Source organism: Zosterops lateralis (assembly GCF_965231275.1).
Source record: "Zosterops lateralis genome assembly, chromosome: 19".
In the NCBI taxonomy this organism is placed as follows: domain Eukaryota; kingdom Metazoa; phylum Chordata; class Aves; order Passeriformes; family Zosteropidae; genus Zosterops; species Zosterops lateralis.
Window position 1 is genome coordinate 1,229,397 of NC_139779.1, and position 22,254 is coordinate 1,251,650.

Sequence of the window (22,254 nt, forward strand, 5' to 3'; positions counted from 1 at the left end):
TCAACACAAAATAAAACCAATTCTGACCTCCTTCAACACAAAATAAAACCAATCCCGACCTCCTTCAACACAAAATAAAATCAGTTTTAATTTTCTCCCCCCTGCTCTGCACAGCAGCTGGTTCAGGGCACATCCCAAGGCTCTGGGAGGGCTCTAAATTCGGTATTTATTGTTGGATCAGGGTTAAAACAGAGGGATTTTTGCTCTTTGTAACAGAACTCTGTGCTCCTCTGGAGTGGGAATAAAGTTTGACCTTCCAGGGGTAAGGGAGTAACTCTGCTGCAGTCACAGCACAGCCAGGAGGGAATCAAGGCACAGAAATTCCAACCAGGGGCATTTTTACACCCTGTTTTCCCTGCCCCTGAGCTTCCTGCACCACAAACAGCAGCAGGAGCACTGAACTGGGCAGGGAGGGAGAGCCCAGACATCATTTACACCTGTTGGTGGCAGTTTGGGATTTTAAAAGAACAAATGAAAAAAAAAAAAAAAAAAAAAAAAAAAAAAAAAAAAAAAAAGAGACAAAACAAACTTTTTCATACAACCCAAGCCAAAATGTTTAATGGAAGATCAGCCAAGCCACTGGATTTGCAGGCTGGGGAAGAACTCCCTCCTAATCTCAGGAATTGTTGTTGGTATTTTTATTTTTTTTTTTTAATACCAAAATTCCAGCAATTCTCCCTCAGCAGCATCACCCTTCTCTCAGGAAAACAGCTGGAACATCCCATTCTCACACCTCAAAGGTGAATAATTCCAGCAGGAGTCACTAAAAAACTGCAAAGTTTTTAAAAAACTGCCAGATAACTCTAAATTATCTGGCAGTGCCACACCTCAGTCTGAATTTAGGCAAATATGGAACGGGAAGAGCACATTTCTATAAACGGCTCCTCTCCTCAATCAGCTATAAAAAGATGACACTTCAACCAGCTGCTGGAACACATCAAACAGGATCTGCCTTTCCCCCAGCAGGAAACATCCTCACTGCTGCAAAAACCACACACCTGAACAGGCAGAACTTCCAGGTTTTGAAGAAAATATTTTAATTTAATATTTTTTTATACAAGGCGTTTTCCAACTGGATTTCAGAAAACAACAAATAATAATAATAATAATAAAAATAAGATGATTTGTGATTTTATCAGTGTGGAGGTTGTCAGAGGGGAATAAAGAGGATCTGCCTTTCCCCCAGCAGGAAACATCCTCACTGCTGCAAAAACCACACACCTGAACAAGCAGAACCTCCAGGTTTTGAAGAAAATATTTTAATTTAATACTTTTTTTATACAAGGCGTTTTCCAACTGGATTTCAGAAAACAACAAAAAAATAACAATAAAAATAAGGTTATTTGTGATTTTATCAGCGTGGAGGCGGCCAGAGGGGAATGTGTGTGGTGTGGACAAGGCTGGGGGGCAGCAGGGACGTGTCCCCTCAGGGCAATGTCCCCAGGAGGGCAGGGCTGGCAGGACACAGCTCAGGCTCTCAGGAGGGGCTGGCACTGTCCTGCTGTGGCCCTGCCAGCCCTGGGGGCTGCTCCTGCCTGTCCCTGTCCTTGTCCTGCAGCTCCCCCAGCACAGCCTGGAGCTGCTGCTGCAGGGCAGGACCTCTGGCCCCAGCCCCCTGCGGCTCCTCCTGCGGGGAAACGACAGGGAAAGTCACATTAAACAGGGGGAAAACCTTCTGTGACTGTAAAAAAACAGTTTCTTTTTTTTTAATCTGTAAGTTTAATAAAAATAAAATTAAAATAGACAATTAGGAGATAAAAAGCAAAAGGTTTTTTTGGCCGAGGGTGCTTAGCACACCTTTCACGTTTTTACATTTGGATATTTAAGGATTGTTGTGTTGAATAGTCAATAGATCTTAATCAAATATTCTTTTTTTTTTAATCTGTTTTAAGTATTTCCTATCACTTTATTTTACAGATTTATTTGTGGGTGGCTCCACTTTGTTTGGTAACATGGGTATAAATTTTTTTTTTATTTTCATTTGGATAAGAAAACAGAAAGTGAACAGGTTTTTTTATGAAGGGCCACAAGGTGATTCTCTCTCTCATAACTTTTGGTTTAGTTTAGATGTTACAGAGAAGAGAGAAAAAACCTCAAGTCTTCTACTGTTAACCTATTATAATCTGAATATAAATATAAATATAATATAAATATAGTATAAATATATAATTGTAATATATAATCTATATTATATGTATTCACAATTATTATTTATTCATATAAAAATAATATGTTGTATAATTTTAATTTTATTATCTATACATAATTATTATAATACATAGTATTTGTATAATATTATTTTTCTATATATTATATATAATATATATTCATTATTTATATATATTATACATGATGTATTATATATTCTATATATAATTTTAATATAATTGTTATCTACTTATAATTATAATATTATTTATATATTATTATTTATTTTATATATAATGTATTATATATATTATATAATTATTATCTATTTATAATTATAATATATTTATGCTGTATTTTATATATTATATATAATAAAATAGATATAAATATTAAATAATCAGGAAATATACCTTCATTGCCTTTCTAACCTCTATTAATAAAACATAACACAGTTTATACACAATTTTTTCCAGTCTAATACAATTACCCACATACAACGTGCATTTATAACAAAGGCTGAGGAGAGGCACAGCCCTCTGTGTGCCCAAAGAAAGTTTAATTATTTTAATTCGTGCTGAGATTGTTGTGGAGTCAAAACAAAGTGTCCCCAGGGCAGGACATTCCCTGTCCTCCAGCTCAAAAAATACAAAAATTCAACACACAACAACAAAAACACAAAATCCCAAATGCTTTAAACAGACACTCTGCATTGTTGGGACAATTATTCATTTTTATCAGCACAAAAAACCCTTTTCTGCCCCACAAATCCCTCAACCAGGGCCAAGAGGGGAAGTTTCTCTGCACAGAAAATACATTTTCAGACCCTCAGGAGGGTTTAATTCAGACCTCACTCAGTTTTCAGGGCTGGGAGTGGAGTTTCCTCAATCCACAGCTCAGGGAACATTCAATACTCACTTTTTCCACTCCTCTCCTCTGCAGGAGGATCCCACTGGCCAAAAGGGCTTTTCCTGTTTCCTCAAACAACTTTTCCTCTTCAATCTTCCCTTCCTCCTCCAGCTCCTGGTATTTCTCTACAAACCTGGGGTGCAAAATTGCATTTTTTACCCTCAGAATGTCCTGTTTGAGACCAAGGAAGAGGAGAAAAGGGGAGGCTCAGGAATATTCCTGATTTCACTGTCCCCTCACCTCTGGCAGGTGGATTTGAAGTTTAACTGGCTCAGGTTGAAAGGTCTGGGGCCGTTGCCATAAACTCTGTAAAACTTCCTGCTCAGGAGGGGAAAACAGATTTAGATTTGACAGTTAAATCAGGAGGAAACTGTTAATTCAGGGAGCAATAACAACATTCAGTTAATTATTTGTGTTTTTTATATGAGCCTGGAGTGTCCCTGGAGCCCCAGGATGGGGGAGGTGACTCTGGATGGGCTTTGGGGTCTTTTCCAACCCAAACCAGCCCGGGATTCTACAGAAATTAATTCCAATTTTTAAATTTCATTAATAAATTCGAGTTAATTTAACCAACCACAGATCTGGAGCTCCTTCTGTGCCGGGCAGGGATCTGCCTTTAAAACCCCGGGAAAGATCATAAACCCCACCCAATTTATCTCCCAAAAAAACCCACAAAATAAAGCGGTAAAAACCCAAAAAAATAAAACGATAAAAACCCAAAAACAAAGCGGTAAAAACCCCAAAATAAAGCGGTAAAACCCCAAAAATTAAAACTATAAAAACCCCAAAATAAAGCGGCAAAAACCCAAAAAATAAAGCGGTAAAACCCCAAATTAAAGCAGTAAACCCCTAAATTAAAGCGGTAAAGCTTTAGAGCAGCCCGGGAAGGACAAATAACGCCCTAAAGGCCCCCGGTGTGCCCCGGGCCGCACTCACGCCCTCACGGTGTCCTCCCGGTAAAAGATGGGCGCGATGGGGTCCCGGGCCCGCCCGTAGCGCGGCCGCGCCACCCGGTACACGGGCTCCCGTAGCGGCGGGAACGCGGCGTACACGTCCAGCCACACCGGCTTCTCCAGCAGCCCGATGCGCACCAGGTTCCGCGCCCTGCGGGGGAAAAACGGTGAGAGCTCAGGGGCCGCGCTCACGGGAGAACCGGGAGCTCCCTCCAGGTGAGGCCCTGCCCCGCCGCACCGGTTGAAGACGCTGCCGATCTTGTGCGTGCGGCTCCCGGCCACGGCGGCCATGGCGGGCCCCGGAGCCGCCACACCCGGAACCGGAAATGGGAGCGGCACGGAACCGGAACCGGAGCGAGCGCCGAGCGGCGGCGGGAGAAACTGGCCAGGCAGCGCCAGCCGAGTGCCGAGCGGCGGCGGGAGAAAGCGGCCAGGCAGAGCCAGCCGAGTGCCGAGAAGGTGGCCAGGCAGCCCTTTCCTGGCTGGGAGCAGCTCCTGGTCACTATAGGTGCAGCCTGGTCACTATGTCCAGTCTGGTCACTATAGGTACAGCCTGGTCACTATAGGTGCAGCCTGGTCACTATGTCCAGTCTGGTCACTATAGGTACAGCCTGGTCACTATAGGTGCAGCCTGGTCACTATGTCCAGTCTGGTCACTACAGGCACAGTCTGGTCACTGTAGGTGCAGCCTGGTCACTGTAGGTACAGCCTGGTCACTGTAGGTGCAGCCTGGTCACTGTAGGTGCAGCCTGGTCACTCTGTACAGCCTGTCACTGTAGGTGCAGCCTGGTCACTATAGGAGCAGCCTGGTCACTCAGTACAGCCTGGTCACTGTGTCCAGCCCGGTCACTCAGTGCAGCCCTCAGCCCGGGAATGAGCCCAGGGGAAGGAAGGAAAGCACATCTCTGCTCCCATCCTGCAGCCTGGCGAAGGAAGGGGGCAGTACATTCCCACAGCAGCCAGCAGCGATCCCGGGAAATCTCCAGCCCCGGGCTGGTCTCAGCTGCTGCTTTCCTTAAAACGCCGGTGGAGAATAAAACCCCTGTCCCTGTGGAGGAGAGGAATTCCAAAGGGAGGTGCTGGAGCTGCTCCAAGGGCTGGGCAGGCCCTGGGCTCTGCACTCCCAGGATTTCTCCAGCGTTTCCATGCTTTTGACATTTAAGGCAAGAATGCCTTGGCTTTTTCCAGGCTTTTCTTTGGCAGGGGAGGTTTGTGAGCCACACAAATGGGGCTGGGAAGCTCCAATCCTGCCAGGAACCGAGAGCTGGCCCAGGCCAGGTGGGTTTGTGCCATCCCTGCAGGTCTGGGGGATGCTCCCTGTGCCCCCCTGCTCCTGTCACTGCCCCAGGAATGGGACATTGGATTCCTGAGGAAATCACTGGACACTGATTCAGCCCCATCAGGAGCAGGGAGGAGCAAACCAGGGCAGATTTGGGGTGTTTGCATCTGAAGGGCACAGCTGGAGCTGCCCCTTCCCTCCCCAGCCCCCCTTCTTTCTTCTTCCTCCTGTAAAGAGTAGAAAAATACAGTGTATTTTTATATATAAAAATACATATACTTTAAAAAATATATATATATAGTCTTAAGAGTACAACAGGACTTTATTATAGGAATTACTATTAAACATCTTTAAGAAAAAAAAAATCACTTATGGAAATAAATTCTAAAATAGCCACACTCACAAAAGTCACAGATCAGTCTGGTTTGTTCTTTCGAAAGCTTTTTTGTAGAGAAATGATACAAACATCACTGAGAATTGTACATTTTTTATGTCAGAAATGCATTTTGGCTCCCAAGCCAGGTCTCCACTTCTTAGACCTGACTTTTTGTTTTTCCCAGGACACAGAAACAACCCCTCCCCATCTCTATTAAAATGATGCTTTGTGCCTCCCAGGATATTTTGACACAGCTACAGAGTGACACAACCAGAGGCTGTGCCTGGCCTGGGGTGTTTGAGGGCAACTTGTGGGGAGGTGGTGGTGGCCAAGGGCTCTGAATGGCCATGGTGGTTTTGGTGCAGGAGCCCCAGCAGGGTCAGAGCCAGCAGGGCTGGGCACTGCCACCCACCTGTCCCCTCCTTCCTGCTGTCCCTTTCTCAGTGGGAGCACCTCAGAGCTCAGGCAGAAAAAGCAGAAGCAGCTGCTGGCCCAGGACTGCTCCAGCAGCAAGCCTTGGCTGGGTTACAGAGGTGATCCAGGACGTGTCACAGCCTGAGAGGAGGGACAGAATCCCCCTCCTTTTCCTGGCTGATGCTGCTGAGCTGTGTCCCTGTGCCAGCCTCCCCAGGAAAGCTCAGCCCATCCCCAAGCCCTGCCCAGCCCTCCTTGCCTGCTCTGGGAGGGCAGAATTCCCCTCCTGGCCCTCGGTGCTTCCTGTGCTCATGGAAACTCTGGGACCGCAGCCCTCGGTGGCTGAGAGGGGCTGGAACGGTGACAGGCTGATCCTCTTCCAAGTTTGACTTGCTTCCAAATATGCAGAGCTGCTTTGGGCCGGGAGGGAGTAACAGCAGCTTCCTGCGGCCCCCAGGGCCAGCACAGGGTAGGGAAGGTGCCCCTTCTTCTCTTCAGCACTCTCAGAATGGAAATCCCAGCCAGGGACTAAAGGATTTTCTTTTTCTTGATTCACCCTGAGCCAGGTGCTCCTGCAGACCCAAATCCTCCCCTGGACAGAGCAGGCTGGGCCATCCTGAGCCCTTGCAGCACCTCCTGAATGTCCTGCACAGCACCAGGGACAGCCCAGGGTGGCTTGGGGTGGCCCTAACCCATCACTGTGTCACTGTCACAGCTCAGGACATGCTCTTCAACCCTCCAAAAGCCAAGGAGAGGACACCAAAGCCACTATGGGCTGGGTGGGGTGGGGATTCTGCAGCTTTGATTGCAGGAACCCAAAGCTCTCTGGCATCCCAAGCTGCTCCCAGCCCAGCTCATCCTGCCCTGGATGAGTTTTGTGTCTGAGTTTTGTGTCTGGAGACCTCACCCAGAGCCTGCAGCCCCAGCCAGACACCTGGAAACAGCCCCAGACACCTGGAAACAGCCGTGCCCGTGGCCAGGAGCCGGGGGAAAGTGGAGCTGAGGGGATGCCCAGATCCCCAGCGAGGCTGCAGGGAACGACAGCAGCAGCTCCAACAGGTGCAGCAGCTGCGGCACCGGCGGGGGAGGAAATCTTGGCGTCCACTTCAAAGGCACACGGGCTCTGTTGGGATTGAAGAGGAGCCTGCCGGGAGCCAGCGCCTGCAAGGGGGACTTTTGTTACCAAACCCTGCAGAGAGAGGCAGGGAAAACAGTTTGCGTGAGTGTTTGATGGCTGGGGCTCCTGCGTCTGCCGCCTTCACAGCTCCCATCCTGCAACATTTGTGCTGCTTGGCGGGAGCCCGAGAGTGAAACAGGCACGTCTAGAGCCACCTCCTGCATTTGGCAGGGAACGTTGTGCTGATAGAGGAGGAGAAAATGTGCTGGCGGGAGCGAATTCTGACTTCGCGCTCGTCGCTCGTTACTGACACAGCGAAGGAATTTGTTTGTGTAATTATTCTGAGCGTGACAGCATCTCTGAGAGCTGCAGGATTCTCGTGCTGTGGGCACGAGGAAAAGGCTCTGCTCCTGCCCCAGCTATAAACTCCATGCTGAAAACACCTCCTCCAGCAGCCCTGCCAAGCCCTGGCTGGGGCTTTGCCTCTTACCTACACTGGGGGCATCCCTGGAGCTCCCAGAATCCAGGAGCAGCCCCCAGACCTGGGGGAACATGTCCTGCTCCATCAGTGAGGGTTAAACTGGTGTGAAATCCAGCCCTTGGTGGGACAAAGCTCCCCAACTTCAAGGCAGTTGTAGCAATGCCGAAGGCAAAGGTTTAATTCAAAGTGAAACGCCTAGGAAAAGAAGGCCTTTCCTTTATAAACAATTTATATTATTCGACTATTACCTGATCTGAATCTCTGCTCATTACTCCTAGCAATAATAGACAACGGCTGTGTTAGCTTCCCTTTCTTTCTCCCGTGGTTTTTGTTCCTGTGTGCGCAGAGTGAGGTTCCATCAGACCACTGGGGATATGTTCAGAGTGCTCCGGCCAGGCAGACCCCAGTGTGAATGGATCCTCCTTGGTACGGCTGATTTCACTCCTCCTGCTCCTCCTCCCCAGCCTGAGCTCGCTGCCTCCTCCTGCCCTGCTTTTTTTTCATTTGTTTGTTTTATTCTCCTTTTGTATTTTCCTCCTTCTTGGCTGATTTGCTCGGTAGGAAAAGTTGTTTTCGAACCACCGGTAAGAAAACGTTGTGCCTCACTTCGACACTTCGGAGGAGGAGTACAGCTTCAGAGGGGGAACAGCCAAAATCTGGGTGATTTGTTGGGTGGGGTTTTGTCAGCCATCTCCTGGTGAAGCCTCGAGCACGTCCTGTGCCAGCAAGAAACTCCAGTGCTGGGACCTGCAGGGTGGGGAAAGAGAACAGCACATAGTCAGGCTCAGCCACACAGTGACAGCACCCAGGGCTGTCCCAGCCATGGGCACTGACGGGAAAGGTGGGACAGGAAGGGCTTGAGGATATGATTGCCTGGTAAGAAATACTGGAGGTGTAAAACCTGTGAGTGAAATAGAAATGAAGGGCAGCTTTGAGATGTGATCATGGCAGGCAGGAAGACGGGGATGAGCTGGAGATGGGTGGAAGGACAGAAAACAAAAGGCCCCAAGGGTGCAGCCCCTCTCCACCCTGCCAAGGCATCAGGGAAAAGGTGGATAAGAAAAGTCTCTTTAGAGTTTAGAATACAGGATGATGTGGTGATAGAGCAGTTCTCATGGGCTGCAGGCAAAGTCTGTGGGTTTTGTATCTCGTGCCAGTTAGTCACTGTAAATTGGAATTTTCAACACAAAAGGAGATAGAATGGATTGGAACAAGGTCCTCGCTCTTTCTTACCTCTCTCTCTTGCTCCTACCTCTCTCTTACCCCTCTCAGCTTTTTTACCTCCCTCACCTCACACCCTCTCTCTCTCTCTCTCTCTCTTTGGGGTTCCCTCCAGCCCAGGCTGGTGGCTGAAGGCAAAGCCCTTTTCACCCATGACCCTTGGAATAAAATCCCGTGTTTCTAGAATATCTCAGCTCTGCAGAGTTCCTTTTCCCTGCCCTCCACGGATGCTCCTCCAGCCACTGATGGGGTTTGTCCCCACCCAGACACACCCTGGGCCAGCATGTTGACCCTCTTCCAGCCAGGCTGGGCCACCCACACCATCCCCAGGTGCCTCTCACCGTTTACTGCCCTTCCTTCGGCGTCTCCTCCTCCTCCCGGAGCTGCTGCCGCCGTGCTTGGAAATCTTCATCTGAAAGGCAGAGGCAGGCGGGGGCTGCAGCCACCTCCACACCAGGGCACTGCCACACCACAGCCCCAGCTCTGGGGAGAGCCCAGGGGAGGCAGCCCAGCTTTGCCCAGGGCAGGGTTTCCTCCTCAGAGAGAGAATTCCCAGTGGGACTCGGGGAGTTTCCACCAGAACACGCCTGAGAACACCAGATGGAGGTTTTCGGCCCACAAGGGTATTTCTGCCAGGCGTTCACACCTGAGCCAGCCCTGGGGTGATGTGGGGCCACGCACAGCACACACAGCACAGCCTGGCACAGCCTGGCACAGCATTCCTTACCATATGCATGTCCCTCCACGTCATCGAGGAGATTTGCTGTGGAAGCTGCTGTCCCCATCCTGCACCCTCTGCTAAGGAAAACCAGCTGTGGGGCCAGATGTGGCCATGGCACCACAGTCCCCCTGCCCAGCCCTCGCTCCAGCCACAGAGGTGCCCTTGGGGAGCACCTGAGTGAGGCCTCCCATGCCCAACAGCCCCTTTCAGGATACACCTGGTGCTTCAACAAGTGTTTTCTTTTTGATTTCCTCATCTTCGTCTTCTCGGAGAAGGCTCTGGCGAGTTCAAACAGCTTCTTACGTGTGGCTGGAGGGAAGGAGCAGGGTGAGGGTCTCACCCAAAAACCCTTCCCAAAGCTGCCACGGGCAGTGGGAAGGAGAGGGGCAGGGCCAGGGGTGTGAGAGCCACCCCAACACCCTGTGGTGATGCCCTGGGTTTGCCAGACTCAGAGAGAGAGACAGGTGGGAGACATTGATCCTGGTGGGAGATGCTCATGTTTTATCCTTTTGCTGAGATTTCCATGATCTCCCTTACCCAGCCCTCCCAGTGTCCCCAGTGCCTGCAGCCCAGCTGAGGCTGCCCAAGCACCTTGGTCTGGTTCATGGTGGGAAAAGCAAACTGTGACTTCCCAGAGTGAGGATGAGTTTGGGAGAGTGCAGGTACTGCTGTCATCTCCCCCTGCCCACTCCTCCAGCCCTGCCAGCCCTGATGGGGCCTGCACAGACTCACATTTTCCCATGTGTTTGAGCTTGTCTCGGAATAAGGCATCGTCGGACACGGCACCGCCGGCCTCGCTGGTCGCAGAGGGAGCTGCATCACCTGCAAGGCAAAGAGCTGCTCACCAGGAGTGTCTGCCTGCTCAGGGGGGGCTTGGACAAATCACCTCCATGACCCAATTCCAGCAAAAGGACAAGAGCAGGGGGAATGAGGGTGCTGGCATGTGGGGCTGGCTCTGGATGGGACCCTCTGGGGACACAATGTCAGGGACAGGGTGTGCAGAGCTGTGGGTGCTCAGCCCCAGCACCAGCACCAAATTCTCCCCAGGTTCTGACTGTGCTCTGGGTATTGGATTGTGCTACCCAGTGGGTCAGGACCCAGCTCAGTCAGGGAACTAGGGACCCCCAGAGTCCCTGTTCCCCAGGTCTGTGAGCCCAGCTGGAGCCCTGCCAGGCTGCCCAGGCTGCCCAGCCCCGTGCGGGGCCATCGACAGACACCAGCTCTAATTCTGACTCTTGGGCAGCTGCTCTGCTCTGAGGTTAATCAGGATTACCAGGGAACAGTCATTATGCCTCCAGGCACAATCCTCTGCTCCAGCCCAGGCACGGGAGGGCAGGGATGGATGGAGGAGCATCTCCATGTGAGGAGGGCAGGAGAAACCATCCCCAGGACCCACCAGCTCCTCTCCCGTGCTGGGAGGGCAGCAGGGAGGGATCAGCCAGTTTCCTCCCTCCACAGACACTCAGCTGGGCAGAGGGATGGGAGTGCAGGGGCTGTGGGGGATCCTGCTGTGGAGAGACAACACTCACATGTGTCTTGGAAGTTACCTGATAATACTGAGGAGAAACCAAAGTCGTTGCTGACAGCAACACTGCTCGACTTGGATTTTTTTGACTCGTATTTCAATCGATCTGAAACACAAAAAGCACAGGGCCCGCTCGATCAGGGCCTGGGGGCAGAGCACATGGCTCTGCTCCCCTCTCCCCTCCCGTGGCTGCCCAGGGACAGGCTGGTGGCAAGGGAGGGAACTTCAGCACAGCCACCACAGGCACCCAGCACACAGGAACTGCCCACCCACCACAACACACGACGAGGCCACCCGAGGTTTTCCTGCCACCTGCAGTGACAGGGCTGCCAGGACCCTGCAAAGCACCCCTGACATGGCTGGGGAGGGCTCAGAGGGTTTGTTATGGGTTCTGCTGGGCTCTGCCAGAGATGCTGCAGAGGGGTGGGCAGGGGGAGGAGAGCAGGAGTGCAGGGAGAGCCCAGCAGTGCAGGCAGCTCAGACCACCAGCCCCCAGTGCTTTGGGATAAACTCTGATCCCATGGGCAGGGCAATGCTGCCAGCAGCAGCAGAAATTTCTGAAGGGGCCTTTTCACCTCTCTCCAGGGCGAGGAGGAAATCGCGGTTCCTCTGGAGCTCCTTCATGAACTCCTCGTTCTGCAGGAAGAGGGCGATCCTCTCGTCCTCCAGGTACTGCTTCCAGCGGCGCTCCTGCTCCAGGGAGCCCTGGCCCCGCGGGAGGAGCCCCCGAGGCTCGGCCTGCCGGCTCCCCTGCGAGCCCTGGGGGGGAAAACACGGCTCAGCTGGGCTGGGGGGCTCAGAGGGGTCACTACAGCAGGACCTCGGGCTGAGCTCAGCCTTTGGCCCCTCTGTAGCTCCCCCAGCCCCAAGTGCTGCTCCCCCTCTGCCCAGGGCTAAAGGGACAAAGGGGGGACTGATTTTTCAGCCCTCTGAATGTTTCTCTAGAGTTTTCTCATGCTTGTAACAAGAACAAAGACTGGTGTTTGGTAAATAATGTATTCCTTTCCAGAAAGGACAAATTAATGGACTTCTGAGTTGACCACTGGGGTCAGAGGGGTGTTCCTGTTGTCCCTCAATCTTTGACCAAATCCCAAAAACTATATAAGTCAAGATCCCCAAATAAACTTCCCTTTTTTTCCTCATCTCACTAACGGGTGAGTATGATTCTTTTCATGTCCTCTTGCAACAGGGGACAGGGAATCCCTGCCTCTGCCCCTTGGAAGGGCAGAGGGGACAGACATCCCACATGGGAACCTTCTGCAGCTCCTTTTGCAGAGCAAGGCCAGCACAGATTTTTTAACTTTAAACCGTGGGGTTGTGCCAATACCAGAACCTGGTGTGGAGGCAGGAGAAGGTGCTTTATCTGCCATCTCTGAAGAGCAGAGCCTGCAGTGTCCTGCTGACAAACATCCCTGCACGCCTCACACCTGGGGAGCAGCACGGCCTCATCCCTGCCTACAATATTTATCTGATTTGTAGCTGCTCCCAGAGAGCCATAAAAAGCAAAAGCACACAATTACTGGGGAAAGAAAAGGGCAGCTGCTCCTCTCCTCCCCCCTGAGCCCCAATGAATTGGCATGCTCCTATTCCCAGAAAGGTAATAGAGCCCGTGGAGCTCAACTTGAGGGCAATCATTCATGAAAACGTGGCAGGCTGCCTTTGGAGGTGAAACAGGAGGGAGGAGCAGGGTGCCTGCAGCCCCCACAGCCCTCACCATGCCAGGAGGGTGCTGGATCCATTTAGGGGTTCCTGTGTTAGCAAAGGGCTGAGGGATGCCCTGAAATGTGGCTGGAGCTGAGCTGGGTGCCCACCATGTGCTGGGGCTGCTTGTTCCCCATGAGATGCTGCCCATTGCCTGCCCTGCTGCAGGCACCCAAACCTTGTGGCTTAAAACAACCATGGAGCACAGGTGGACTCTGATTTCCCAGGGGCAAATCCTCTGGCTTGCACTGGGTTTCCCACCCAAATTCCACTGCAGCAGCCCTCAAGTTGCCCTGGCAGTGCTGCTCTCCTTTACCATTCCTGGTCCTGCTGCTCCTCACCAGAGCACTGGGCAAGATTTTCAAATAATCAAAAATATATGGTGCTTATGGCAAGTGGCATTTCTGGCACTAATCACTGGGATAATGGCAGGAAAAACACCAAAGCTTTGCTGAGAGCTCTTTCACATCTTGTCTCGGCAACAGGACACGCTCCAAAACTTTTTGTTCAGTCCTCAACTTGTACCCAGATGCCTCCAGCGTGCTGGTGCTGCAAGCTCAGGGTGGCTGAGGGCTGGGATGGTGGGATCCCACCCCAGGAGCTGGGAGTGCAGGCTGGAAGGGGTGGCCAAGGCTCACCTGTGTGCCAGCCTGTGTCTGCTGGGGCAGGATGCGCAGGAAGTCCTCGGGGAGGTTGCCCAGGAGTGGAGGGTTCCAGTTCCTGTAGTGTGTGGTGCTGGGCACATCTGTCCTGCAGGGCAAGCACAGGCAGCACCTCTGGTGAGGAGAAAACCCACCAACACCTGCCATGGCAGCGTGGCACAGGCCTGGCACAGCAGAGCCTGCCCAGCCCCACCAGCAGTCCTGAAAACCACAAAACCTCAGCACATCCCTGAACATGCAGCGTTATAGCATCAGCCCTGCAGAGTGAAAGCTTTTCCTAGAGTGTTTGCAATCTTTGGGGGCTGCATTTCAAGCCTTGCCCTGCAACTCTGCACGCTGGGTTTTCCTTCTCCCTTTATTTCCTTCAGACTCCCAAAAACCAGCCTGGTGGAGCCCCAGCACTGCAGGGATTTGCCCATAAAGCTGACAAACACCTCTCACCAGGTGTCACAGCCAGGCTGCACAGAGGGGCAGGGGCTGGCACAGAGGGGCAGGGCCTGGCACAGAGGGCAGGGGCTGGCACAGAGGTGCCCAGGGCTCACACCTGCTGTCCCACAGCCCCACACCTGCAGCCAGAGGACAAGTGTGAGCCAGCTGAGGTGTGTGCTGAGGAGCCAGCACAGGGCCTGCCTACCCAGCACCTGGTGTTTTCCAGCAGAGTCCAGCACTCCCCGCCCCCAGGAGCTGATTTTTGCCATTCCACAGCGCTGCTGGAGTGGCTTTCCGGCCCCTCAGCTGTTCATGTTTAGACCCTCACAGGGATTTTTGAGCCAGCTGTGAACTTCATTCATCTCCCTTGGCTTTGTCTCACTCGACCCTATAAGGAACGGGGCCAGCCAGGCATGCCAGGGCCAGCTGCCTGCAGCCTGACCCCGTGTGCTGGCAGAGACACCCGTGTGCTGGTATAGACCCCTGTGCGCTGCACAGACCCCCATGTGCTGCACAGACCCCTGTGTGCTGGGACAGACCCCTGTGTGCTGGGACAGACCCCCATGTCTTGCTCAGACCCCTGTGTGCTGCACAAACCCCCGTGTGCTGGGACAGACCCCAATATATTGCTCAGACCCCCATGTGCTGGGTGGAACAGGGTGCCCAAGAGCCACAGGAGGTGGCCCAGGAGCCCCAGGGGGTGGCCCAGGAGCCCCAGGGGGTGGCCCAGGAGCAGGAGCCGTGCGGGGCTGGGCTCACCTGGGCGGGGGCGTGGGCGGGGCGCGGGGGTAGCGGCTGCCCAGCACTTGGCTCTCGTAGGCGGGAGGGGAATACACGGGAGGCGGCTCCTCGTCAGAGCTGTCCGGCTCCAGGGTGCGCTCCAGGATCTGCAGGGTGAGAGGATGGGGTGAGGGCAGGACAGGGAAATGCTCCCTTGAGGGCCAGAGCTCCAAGTGCAGCAGCAAAACAGGGATGGCATGGGCTGAATGCTGGTGCAGAGAGGATGGGGGAAAACTCCTCCAGACTTTGATGGAGTTTGGAGGTACTGCTTTTGAGGAAAGAGTGTGGGTGAGCCTATCCTTGGGTGCACACAGCCCTGGGGAGTCTCTGACAGCAGCAGAAGGGTCTCTGTTGGGTTCTGGACTGAGGAAGAGCAGGAAGAGCACTTATCTTGAGCCTGAAGCACTGCCCAAGACAACCTTTGAAGCAACAGCCCAGCTGCTCCGGGCACTCAAACCTCTCCCTGCCCGCAGCAGTTGAGTCACACAGTGCCCAGGCAGGAGGAGAGAGGACGAGACTGAGGTACCCACTCGTCTGTGGAAGGCAGAGCCCCCAGAGAGGAGCCCAGGCAGGTTACCTCGGGGGGGATGCTGTCCTCAGAGTCCGAGCTGTCTTCACAGCCGCTGCCGTCCAGGTTCATCTGCAGGAGCTGGTCGATGGTGGCATCCACAGCACCATTGTTGGCCCTCAGGACGCACTCGATGATGTCGTAGTCCATGTTGGGGAACATGGTCTTGAAGTCCTCCATGGCCTGGTTGAACTCCAGGCGCCTCACCTGCCTGGCGGGGCGGCTGTTGTTGAGCTCCTGCGCCGAGGAGCCGCCGCGGGAGCCGCCGTTGCTGCTGCTCCGGCGGAAGAGGCTCGTCATGGTGGGTCCCGGCTGTGCCCCTGGCCCTGCTCACGGGGGGCTGCCCCGGCTGCCAGCCCGCACCATGGGTGGGTGGGTGGTGGGTGATGGGTGGGCGCCGGGGGTCTCGATCCCCGTGGCTCCGCGCCTCAGCCCCCAGAGCAGGGCTGCATTCTCCCACCTGCGGAGGGGACACGGACAGAGTCAGCAAGGGGACAGAGTCACCCATGGGACAAGGTCACCCATGGGACAAGGTCACCCATGGGATGGCACCCAGAGGCTCTGTAGGCCTAAGGTTTCTAAGTCTAGAACATTTTTTAGCCTGCTAGCAGCTGCTAACTTTTCAGGACAAAGTCACTGAGGGGATAAAGTTGCCCACAGGATAAAGTCGCCCATAGGATAAAGTCACCCACAGGAAAAAGTCACCCACAGGACAAAGTCACCCATGGGATGGCACCCAGAGGCTCTGTAGGTCTAATGTTTCTAAGTCTAAATTTTTTTTTTAGTTTTCTAGCAGCTGCTAACTTTTTCCCTCAAGGAAAAATGTCTCAAGAAAGTTTCTTCTCAAAACAACCTTGGCAAACAACTTATTCTTTCTCAAAACAATCTTTCTCCAGCTGGTGTTTTGCTGTTTCTCTAGTTAACCAGTAGGATTTAAAAACCGTCGTTCCTATTCACCAATCATGTTAAGTCTGTATCAGAACACCTTATAAAAGGTAGTAAGAATTTAAAAATAAAGCCTTATTTTTTCTATGCTCTTTGCCCTCTGAAATACTTGGAGTCTTTCTTTACAGTGACAAGGCTCCCCCTGTCCTGGCAGGGGACATTTGGTTCTGTTCCACCCACCCCACAGTGTCCTGGTGGGACTGGGCCATCCCTGCAGTGGACCTGGGATCTTTTCCACCAGAATGCAAGGCAAGAGAAATGGCATTGCTTCCACTGCCCAGATTTAACGTTTCCAGGTCTGACATGTATTTATAAACACTGTAAAATCACTCTTTAAAATAAAACTCAGAGAGTGTCAGAGCAGGGGGCTAAAATGTTCTGCAGCAGCACGGCAAATGGACCCTTTGGAAAAGCCACCAAATCCAAGATTAACATTCACTTTAAAACCATAAACAGATTATACAGCTACTGCTTCTCGTTTGAAAATGCAGGGCCAAATTCAGTTCTGGATTAACTCCACCGTTTGAAACAGAATTACCCCAGGAACACTTTTGATCCATAATATCATTTTCAAAGGCTTTTTCCTGAGCGGCAGGCAGAGAGTTCAGGATAACTGTCCCTAAATGGTATTTAATGCAGAAGAACGTGCCAAGCACATTTCTTAGCAAAATGGTATAATCAGATTCCAAGCCATTAAGAGGAGCAGTCACCTCTGAAGGTCACCTGGGCTCTCAGGCTGTGTGTCACAGCCATGTCCCCAGTGCTTGCCCCTGTGCCACCCCACAGCCCTGAGCTGCTCCAGGGGCTTTCCAGGGGCTTCCTGAGGCTGCTGAGAATAAAACACACTGGCAATACATGGGGAACTCAGTGGGAACTTGGGGAGAAGTTAATTTTTTGTCACTCTGCTTAGCCCCCATCTTCATTCCCAGGGAGAGCACTGCTCTGGCTTGGTACCAGAGGAATCAGGGGACGATTTCTGCTCCAGGCAGGATCTGCTCTCCTCCCCAGGCCTCTTTGTAATCCTGGCAGCATTTGCATTTGGGTGCACCACAACAGCAGCTCTGTAAAAACACCAGGACCCAACCAGTCACCACACCAGGGGCCATCCAGTGCCACCTTCCCGTGGCATTTGCTCCCAGGCAGGACGGGACCCAGGGAAAAGCAGCAGCAGAATTATTGTCAGGCACAAGGGGCCATTTCCAAACAGCACCAGGAGCCCCCAGCTGGCTCCTGCTCACTAATAATATCCATTTAACTGGTCGCTCAGCCAGGATCTGCCTCCAATCCCAGTAATTCCCAGTGCCCAGGATCAGGCTGCCAGGAGCCAGGCATGGAGCAGGAACAATTCCGACAGCTCTGCCCGGCTCTATTCACTGAGGACAAATAAATCCACTGGAGTCAATTAATGAAACACTGCTGCTCATTCCTCCTCCACTCCCCTGACTCATTCCCAGCAAAGAGCCCGGCATTGTTCACACCTCTGGAATTATACTTTAATTGCAATATTGCATGGCTGGTTTAGTCACGTATTAAATTGAGTTGTAACACATGCACAGGGTACACACCTCCCCTTACAAGATTTGGCTGCTCCAGGATGGGGAACTGAGCCTGGACACCCATGGGAGCACAGCTTATACTGGATACACACACACACTAAATCCACCTATGGAGATGAGAGTTCCTTTGGAGAACCACTGGCTCAGCAATGCTGTGCAAGCTCATTAACCTCAAATAGCAAAATAACCCCCCCAAAACCAGGCTGGAAATCCCCAGATCTCCATAAAGTAACCGAAGTACCTGTGGCTGGGGAATCTGTCTCCCAGGATTTCACCTTAGAGTGTGGATTTAAAGGTTTCCCTGTAACCAGGAGGAAATCATGGCTGTGGCAGGCACTGGAATCCCCCTGCCAACACCAGCTCTGGGGAGGTGTTAGACAACACTGCACAAAAGTCTGGGACAGCTCCCTGCAAGTGCTGGATACTGACTGAGCACAGCAACGTGCTGAGCCAGGGGAATCTGGTCAGAAGATGAGCAAAATTAGGGATGGGGACAAGATATTTTACACCAGAAAGGCTCTGCTGCATATCTGGCTTCAGACATGTGTTGGGACCTTCCTGTCCTGAGATACACCCCAGGAATTGGGGGCTGGCAAGACACAGACCAGGGCAGTTCACATGCCCCGAAGGCTTTTAAATCTACTTTTCAAAGTCCTGCTGCTGATCCAAAGAAATGCAAATCGTTGCATCAGCATGAGTTAAAATCCAAGGAAAAGCAGAGTGGCCCCGTGGGCAGGAGTTGGTGTAAAAGATCCATCAGGGAGCTGCATTCCGAGGATCCTCCCCAGTTCCTGCTGTCAGCAGTGCTCAGGTGAGCAGTGGGGAGGGCAGCTGGGGAAAGGGCTCAGCATGTTCCTGACCCTTATTTCTGCCATGTCAGTGAGGGGCTGGGGAGATGCCAAGAAAAGCAAAATCCTGGGGATTTCCCAAAAAAGGAAAGAAGAAGCTGGTGTGTGACTGCAGCCCAGGCAGGGGCACTGGGGCACTGGGCTCCTCTTCCCCTCCTGCCCCAGAACCCCCTGTGCTGACTCCTTTGGCTGCTGCCTGATCGACTTTCTCCCTGCCTGACAACAGCTCCCGCCCTGTTTATCCCGCAGCAGGACCCTGAATGCTGTTATTCATCTGCCAAACCCAGGCACAGCCATAATCCTTCTCCCTTCTGCTGCGCCCATCACAGGAGGAGCTTAAAGGCTTTGTGAGCTCTTGGTCTGTGTGTCCCTGTCCTGCAGGTCGCAGAGAGCAGGGACAGGGGCTGGCTCTGCCCTCTGAGCCCCCTGACAGCACAGGATAAACCCTCCTGTCCTGGCACTGCCTGGTCCTGCCTCACCCCAGCTGACCTGTGCCACCTGTGCCAGGTGACATCCCAGTGCCCGGTGACATCCCAGTGCCAGGTGACATCCCAGTGCCCAGTGACATCCCAGTGCCCAGGTGACATCCCAGTGCCCAGTGACATCTCAGTGCCCAGTGACATCCCAGTGCCCAGGTGACATCCCAGTGCCTGGTGACATCTCAGTGCCCAGTGACATCCCAGTGCCCAGTGACATCCCAGTGCCAGGTGACATCCCAGTGCCCAGGTGACATCCCAGTGCCTGGTGACATCTCAGTGCCCAGTGACATCCCAGTGCCCAGTGACATCCCCGTGCCAGGCTGGGGACACACACAGAGCCAGCACTGGATTAGGAAGGGGCTGCCACGATGCCACATCCACACCAAGTGCTGGGAGGGGGCTGGCACTGGAAATGCAGTGTTTTGGTGTCACTGCACAGCCAGGACAGCCCAGGACACTTTCCCACACACCTCCAGGACTGTTGTCTCACTGCACACTGTGCTCAGGCACGGGCACACCTTTGGCTCATCACTCAAAACCATAAAATACAACCAAACACAAGCTGGTCTTGGGGTTCACCCTGCTCTTCTCCCACCCAAGCTGCCAGTGACTTGCCCAATTCAGAGCCAAGGATGAGAGCAGAGCCAGGAGAACGCCTCAGTCAGGCTCCTGGGGAGGGATAATGCTCACAGCCTGGGAGGAGCATCCTCCTGAGCCCGGGCATCCTGCCTGGGCACTCGGGACCTCCCAAAATCGGGCTCTTGCCATGGAGGGACGGCCCAAGGGGAGGCTCTGGGGCAGGCACGGTGTGGAGTGGAGGCTGCAGCTGGATAATCCCGGGGGTCGGCCACAGCGGGAATGTGGAGCTGGAAGCAGCAGTGTCTCCTGTGGCTCTGCCGGGAACACACAGCCCTGCCGGAGGAGCTGGAACAGCCCTGGGACTGATCTGATCGCTCACAGCCCTCTCCGCTCAGGGAACAGCCTTGGCACCGAGTGCAAACCAGAATATTCCCTTCCCCAGTGTCTGCTGTGGCTCAGACAGCAGATGGGATTGCTCAAACGCTGCCCAGGCCCTTCTCCCCTGCTATTGCTGTGCTGTGCTCGTGGATCTCCCATAAAAACACCCCTCTGTGCAGGCAGGATGGGGGTGACACCACTGAGTGTCCCCCCAGCCCTCAGGGCACTCATCCCACGGTGGCTGCAAGCCCAAGCCTGTGGTGCCTCAGCTGGGGATGCAGAACAGACGTGCAGAAGCATTTCCATGCTCAGGATTATTTGGAGAAAAAGGCTGACAGCTCCCCCAGTTCCTGGAGGGAAGACTCTTGGAAGAAGTCTCGAAAGTCAAGGATGTTAAAGCAGAAATAATGGCTCTGTCCAGAGCAGATGTGCTGGGTTCTGCTGCAGCCAGGCCCCTGCAAAGGGATTGCTCAATGTGGGAATGGGAAGTCTGGGAACGTGGTGCTCAGCAGCTGCAGGTGGGACTATAACAGGACTGAAACTGGGATGAAAATAAATTATCAGGAACAGAAATTATGCTCTTTTCTACCACCAAACATGCCAAGGATGTGCAGGACGGGCCCCTACCAGTCTCCCCTAAATCCCCTTGTCACCTTCCCCTGTGCCTGAGGGGATGCTGTGCACCCCTCCTGGGCCCACAGCCTGGGAAAACTGCTCCGAGCAAATCCTTTTTTCATGGAAACAAATAAGCACCTGAGGATCTCCTTTAATACTTGTTCTACCCGGTATTAAAATGGCTGGGTTTAAGCCCTTTTCAAAAGCAAAAGCAATCAGGGGAGGGCGAGCACAAGGAAGCCCTGCTTGGGAACCTGTGCAGCACCAACAGGAATTTCCCCTCTTGGCTCCGGGGGCAGGAGCAGAGGAACCAGGAGAGCTGTGGAGTGATGATCCCAACCCCAACACGGTCTCACCCGAGTGCTTTACTGGGGAGCCCATGGACACCTCTCTGAACACTCAATATCCACGTTTAAGGGATGCAGTGGCCTGGGGACACGCTCTGCTCTCCCACCACGGCCCCAGGACAGATTTATGGCAGCCCTTTGTGAGCAGACCAGATGTCAGCCCTGCACAGCACCCAGCTGGCTCCTAAACCAACAACAACACCCCGAGAAAACCTGGGGGAACACACCCAGGGCTGTCCTGGGGAGAACCCACCTTCCCCTGCCAGGACCTGCAGGGCTGCCAGGGGGGTCCTGCTGTCCCCAGCCCTCTGTGCCAAGCCCGGCAGAGTCACCCCCTGTTCCTCGGCATTGTGCAGCTCTAATCCCCGGCTTTCACACGTTTCCCAAGGCAGGACCACAGTAAGTCCACATTAATGAGGCAGAGCCAGATCCTCATCCAAAAGTCGCCTGCCTTGCCAGCCAAGCCGCCTTTGCACTGGTTTCATTGAAGGTAATTTGATCTTGGTAGGACGACATTCCTAAAATAGTTGAGGGAATTCAAACATGAAATAAGGTTTCCAGGAAGGGATTAAAAAAAAAAATAAATAGGTCAAGCAAGTGTGAGCGATTAAAGTGACCCGGCATCCCTTTGTACGGTTTAACTGCGGCTCTGCTCGACTCTATCTCACATCGAGGTGTAATAAATTAGCTCCAAGAGGTTGCCCAAAGCAGCCAGGCTGATATAAGATTATTGCAGGAGGTGGCTGGTGTCGGTGACCTTTCCTCCCCTGGCTTTCACCGCCGACACCAAACACTCAGGGCTCTGCTGAACCATCGGCTCAGGGCTCGGGCCATGGGACAGCCCATCCCCAGCTCCCTGCCTCAGTTTACCCATCCCAAAGCTGGCAGGAGGGAAGCCCAGGCAGCCCTCGAGTGACACAAACCCATCTTTAACTGCTCATCCCTCCTGTCCCTCTGTGCTCCCAGCTTGGTACAAAAGCGCTGGGAGTGAAAGAAAATAAAAATTCCTGCGGACACAAAGGTGTGTGGCATTCCCTGGGGACTGGGCTCAGGGCAGGGCGTGTGGAGCAGTCACTGCCAGGCAATTTTTGGGTCAGGTTTGGGCACTGGGGGAACATGAACCCGGCTGGGGCAGGGCCGACCCCTCTCCCTGGATAATTAGTGTGGCTGATTCCAATCGCTGGTCAAGGGTCACAGAAATTAAAGGAAGGGAGGAAAAAAGG

General features: G+C 52.9%; 2 protein-coding genes across 4 annotated transcripts; both read right to left on the bottom strand.

The window, feature by feature from the left end:
* Positions 1-337: 337 nt before the first annotated feature.
* On the bottom strand, positions 338-4,332 carry MRPS23 (mitochondrial ribosomal protein S23). Its single transcript, XM_083874926.1, has 5 exons — positions 4,249-4,332; positions 3,994-4,161; positions 3,298-3,375; positions 3,067-3,190; positions 338-1,627 (listed from the first exon to the last, which is right to left on the bottom strand). The coding sequence occupies exons 1-5, from the start codon at positions 4,299-4,301 to the stop codon at positions 1,478-1,480; spliced, it is 573 nt and encodes a 190-aa protein (XP_083731052.1). The 5' UTR covers positions 4,302-4,332; the 3' UTR covers positions 338-1,477.
* A 1,176-nt stretch (positions 4,333-5,508) lies between these two features.
* On the bottom strand, positions 5,509-15,628 carry CUEDC1 (CUE domain containing 1). Of its 3 annotated transcripts, none has more exons than XR_014591414.1 (11): positions 15,294-15,628; positions 14,696-14,823; positions 13,484-13,595; positions 11,720-11,903; positions 11,167-11,250; positions 10,352-10,441; positions 9,835-9,928; positions 9,626-9,684; positions 9,240-9,310; positions 7,926-8,424; positions 5,509-7,240 (listed from the first exon to the last, which is right to left on the bottom strand). XR_014591414.1 is itself a non-coding variant. In XM_083875245.1 (10 exons), exons 1-9 carry the CDS (start codon positions 15,582-15,584, stop codon positions 9,243-9,245), a joined length of 1,110 nt encoding a protein of 369 aa, XP_083731371.1. In that variant the 5' UTR covers positions 15,585-15,628; the 3' UTR covers positions 7,278-8,424; positions 9,240-9,242. The 3 variants fall into 3 exon arrangements, 1 of the variants encoding a protein (XP_083731371.1); XR_014591415.1 differs by having other exon boundaries at positions 5,509-7,268; XM_083875245.1 differs by lacking the exon at positions 5,509-7,240 and having other exon boundaries at positions 7,278-8,424.
* Positions 15,629-22,254: the final 6,626 nt, after the last annotated feature.

Bases quoted from the DNA above. Each gene is read 5' to 3' on its own strand.
- MRPS23 (XM_083874926.1), bottom strand. From the start codon at position 4,301: ATGGCCGCCGTGGCCGGGAGCCGCACGCACAAGATCGGCAGCGTCTTC. The intron at 3,376-3,993 runs GTGAGTGCGGCC...CCTCCTGAGCAG, and splicing joins CGGGAGGACACCGTGAGGGC to GAAGTTTTACAGAGTTTATG. The intron at 1,628-3,066 runs GTGAGTATTGAA...GTTTCCCCGCAG, and splicing joins AGAGGAGAGGAGTGGAAAAA to GAGGAGCCGCAGGGGGCTGG.
- CUEDC1 (XM_083875245.1), bottom strand. From the start codon at position 15,584: ATGACGAGCCTCTTCCGCCGGAGCAGCAGCAACGGCGGCTCCCGCGGC. The intron at 13,596-14,695 runs GTGAGCCCAGCC...CTTGCCCTGCAG, and splicing joins CCGCCCACGCCCCCGCCCAG to GACAGATGTGCCCAGCACCA. The intron at 11,251-11,719 runs GTGAAAAGGCCC...TTTGTGTTTCAG, and splicing joins CCTCCTCGCCCTGGAGAGAG to ATCGATTGAAATACGAGTCA.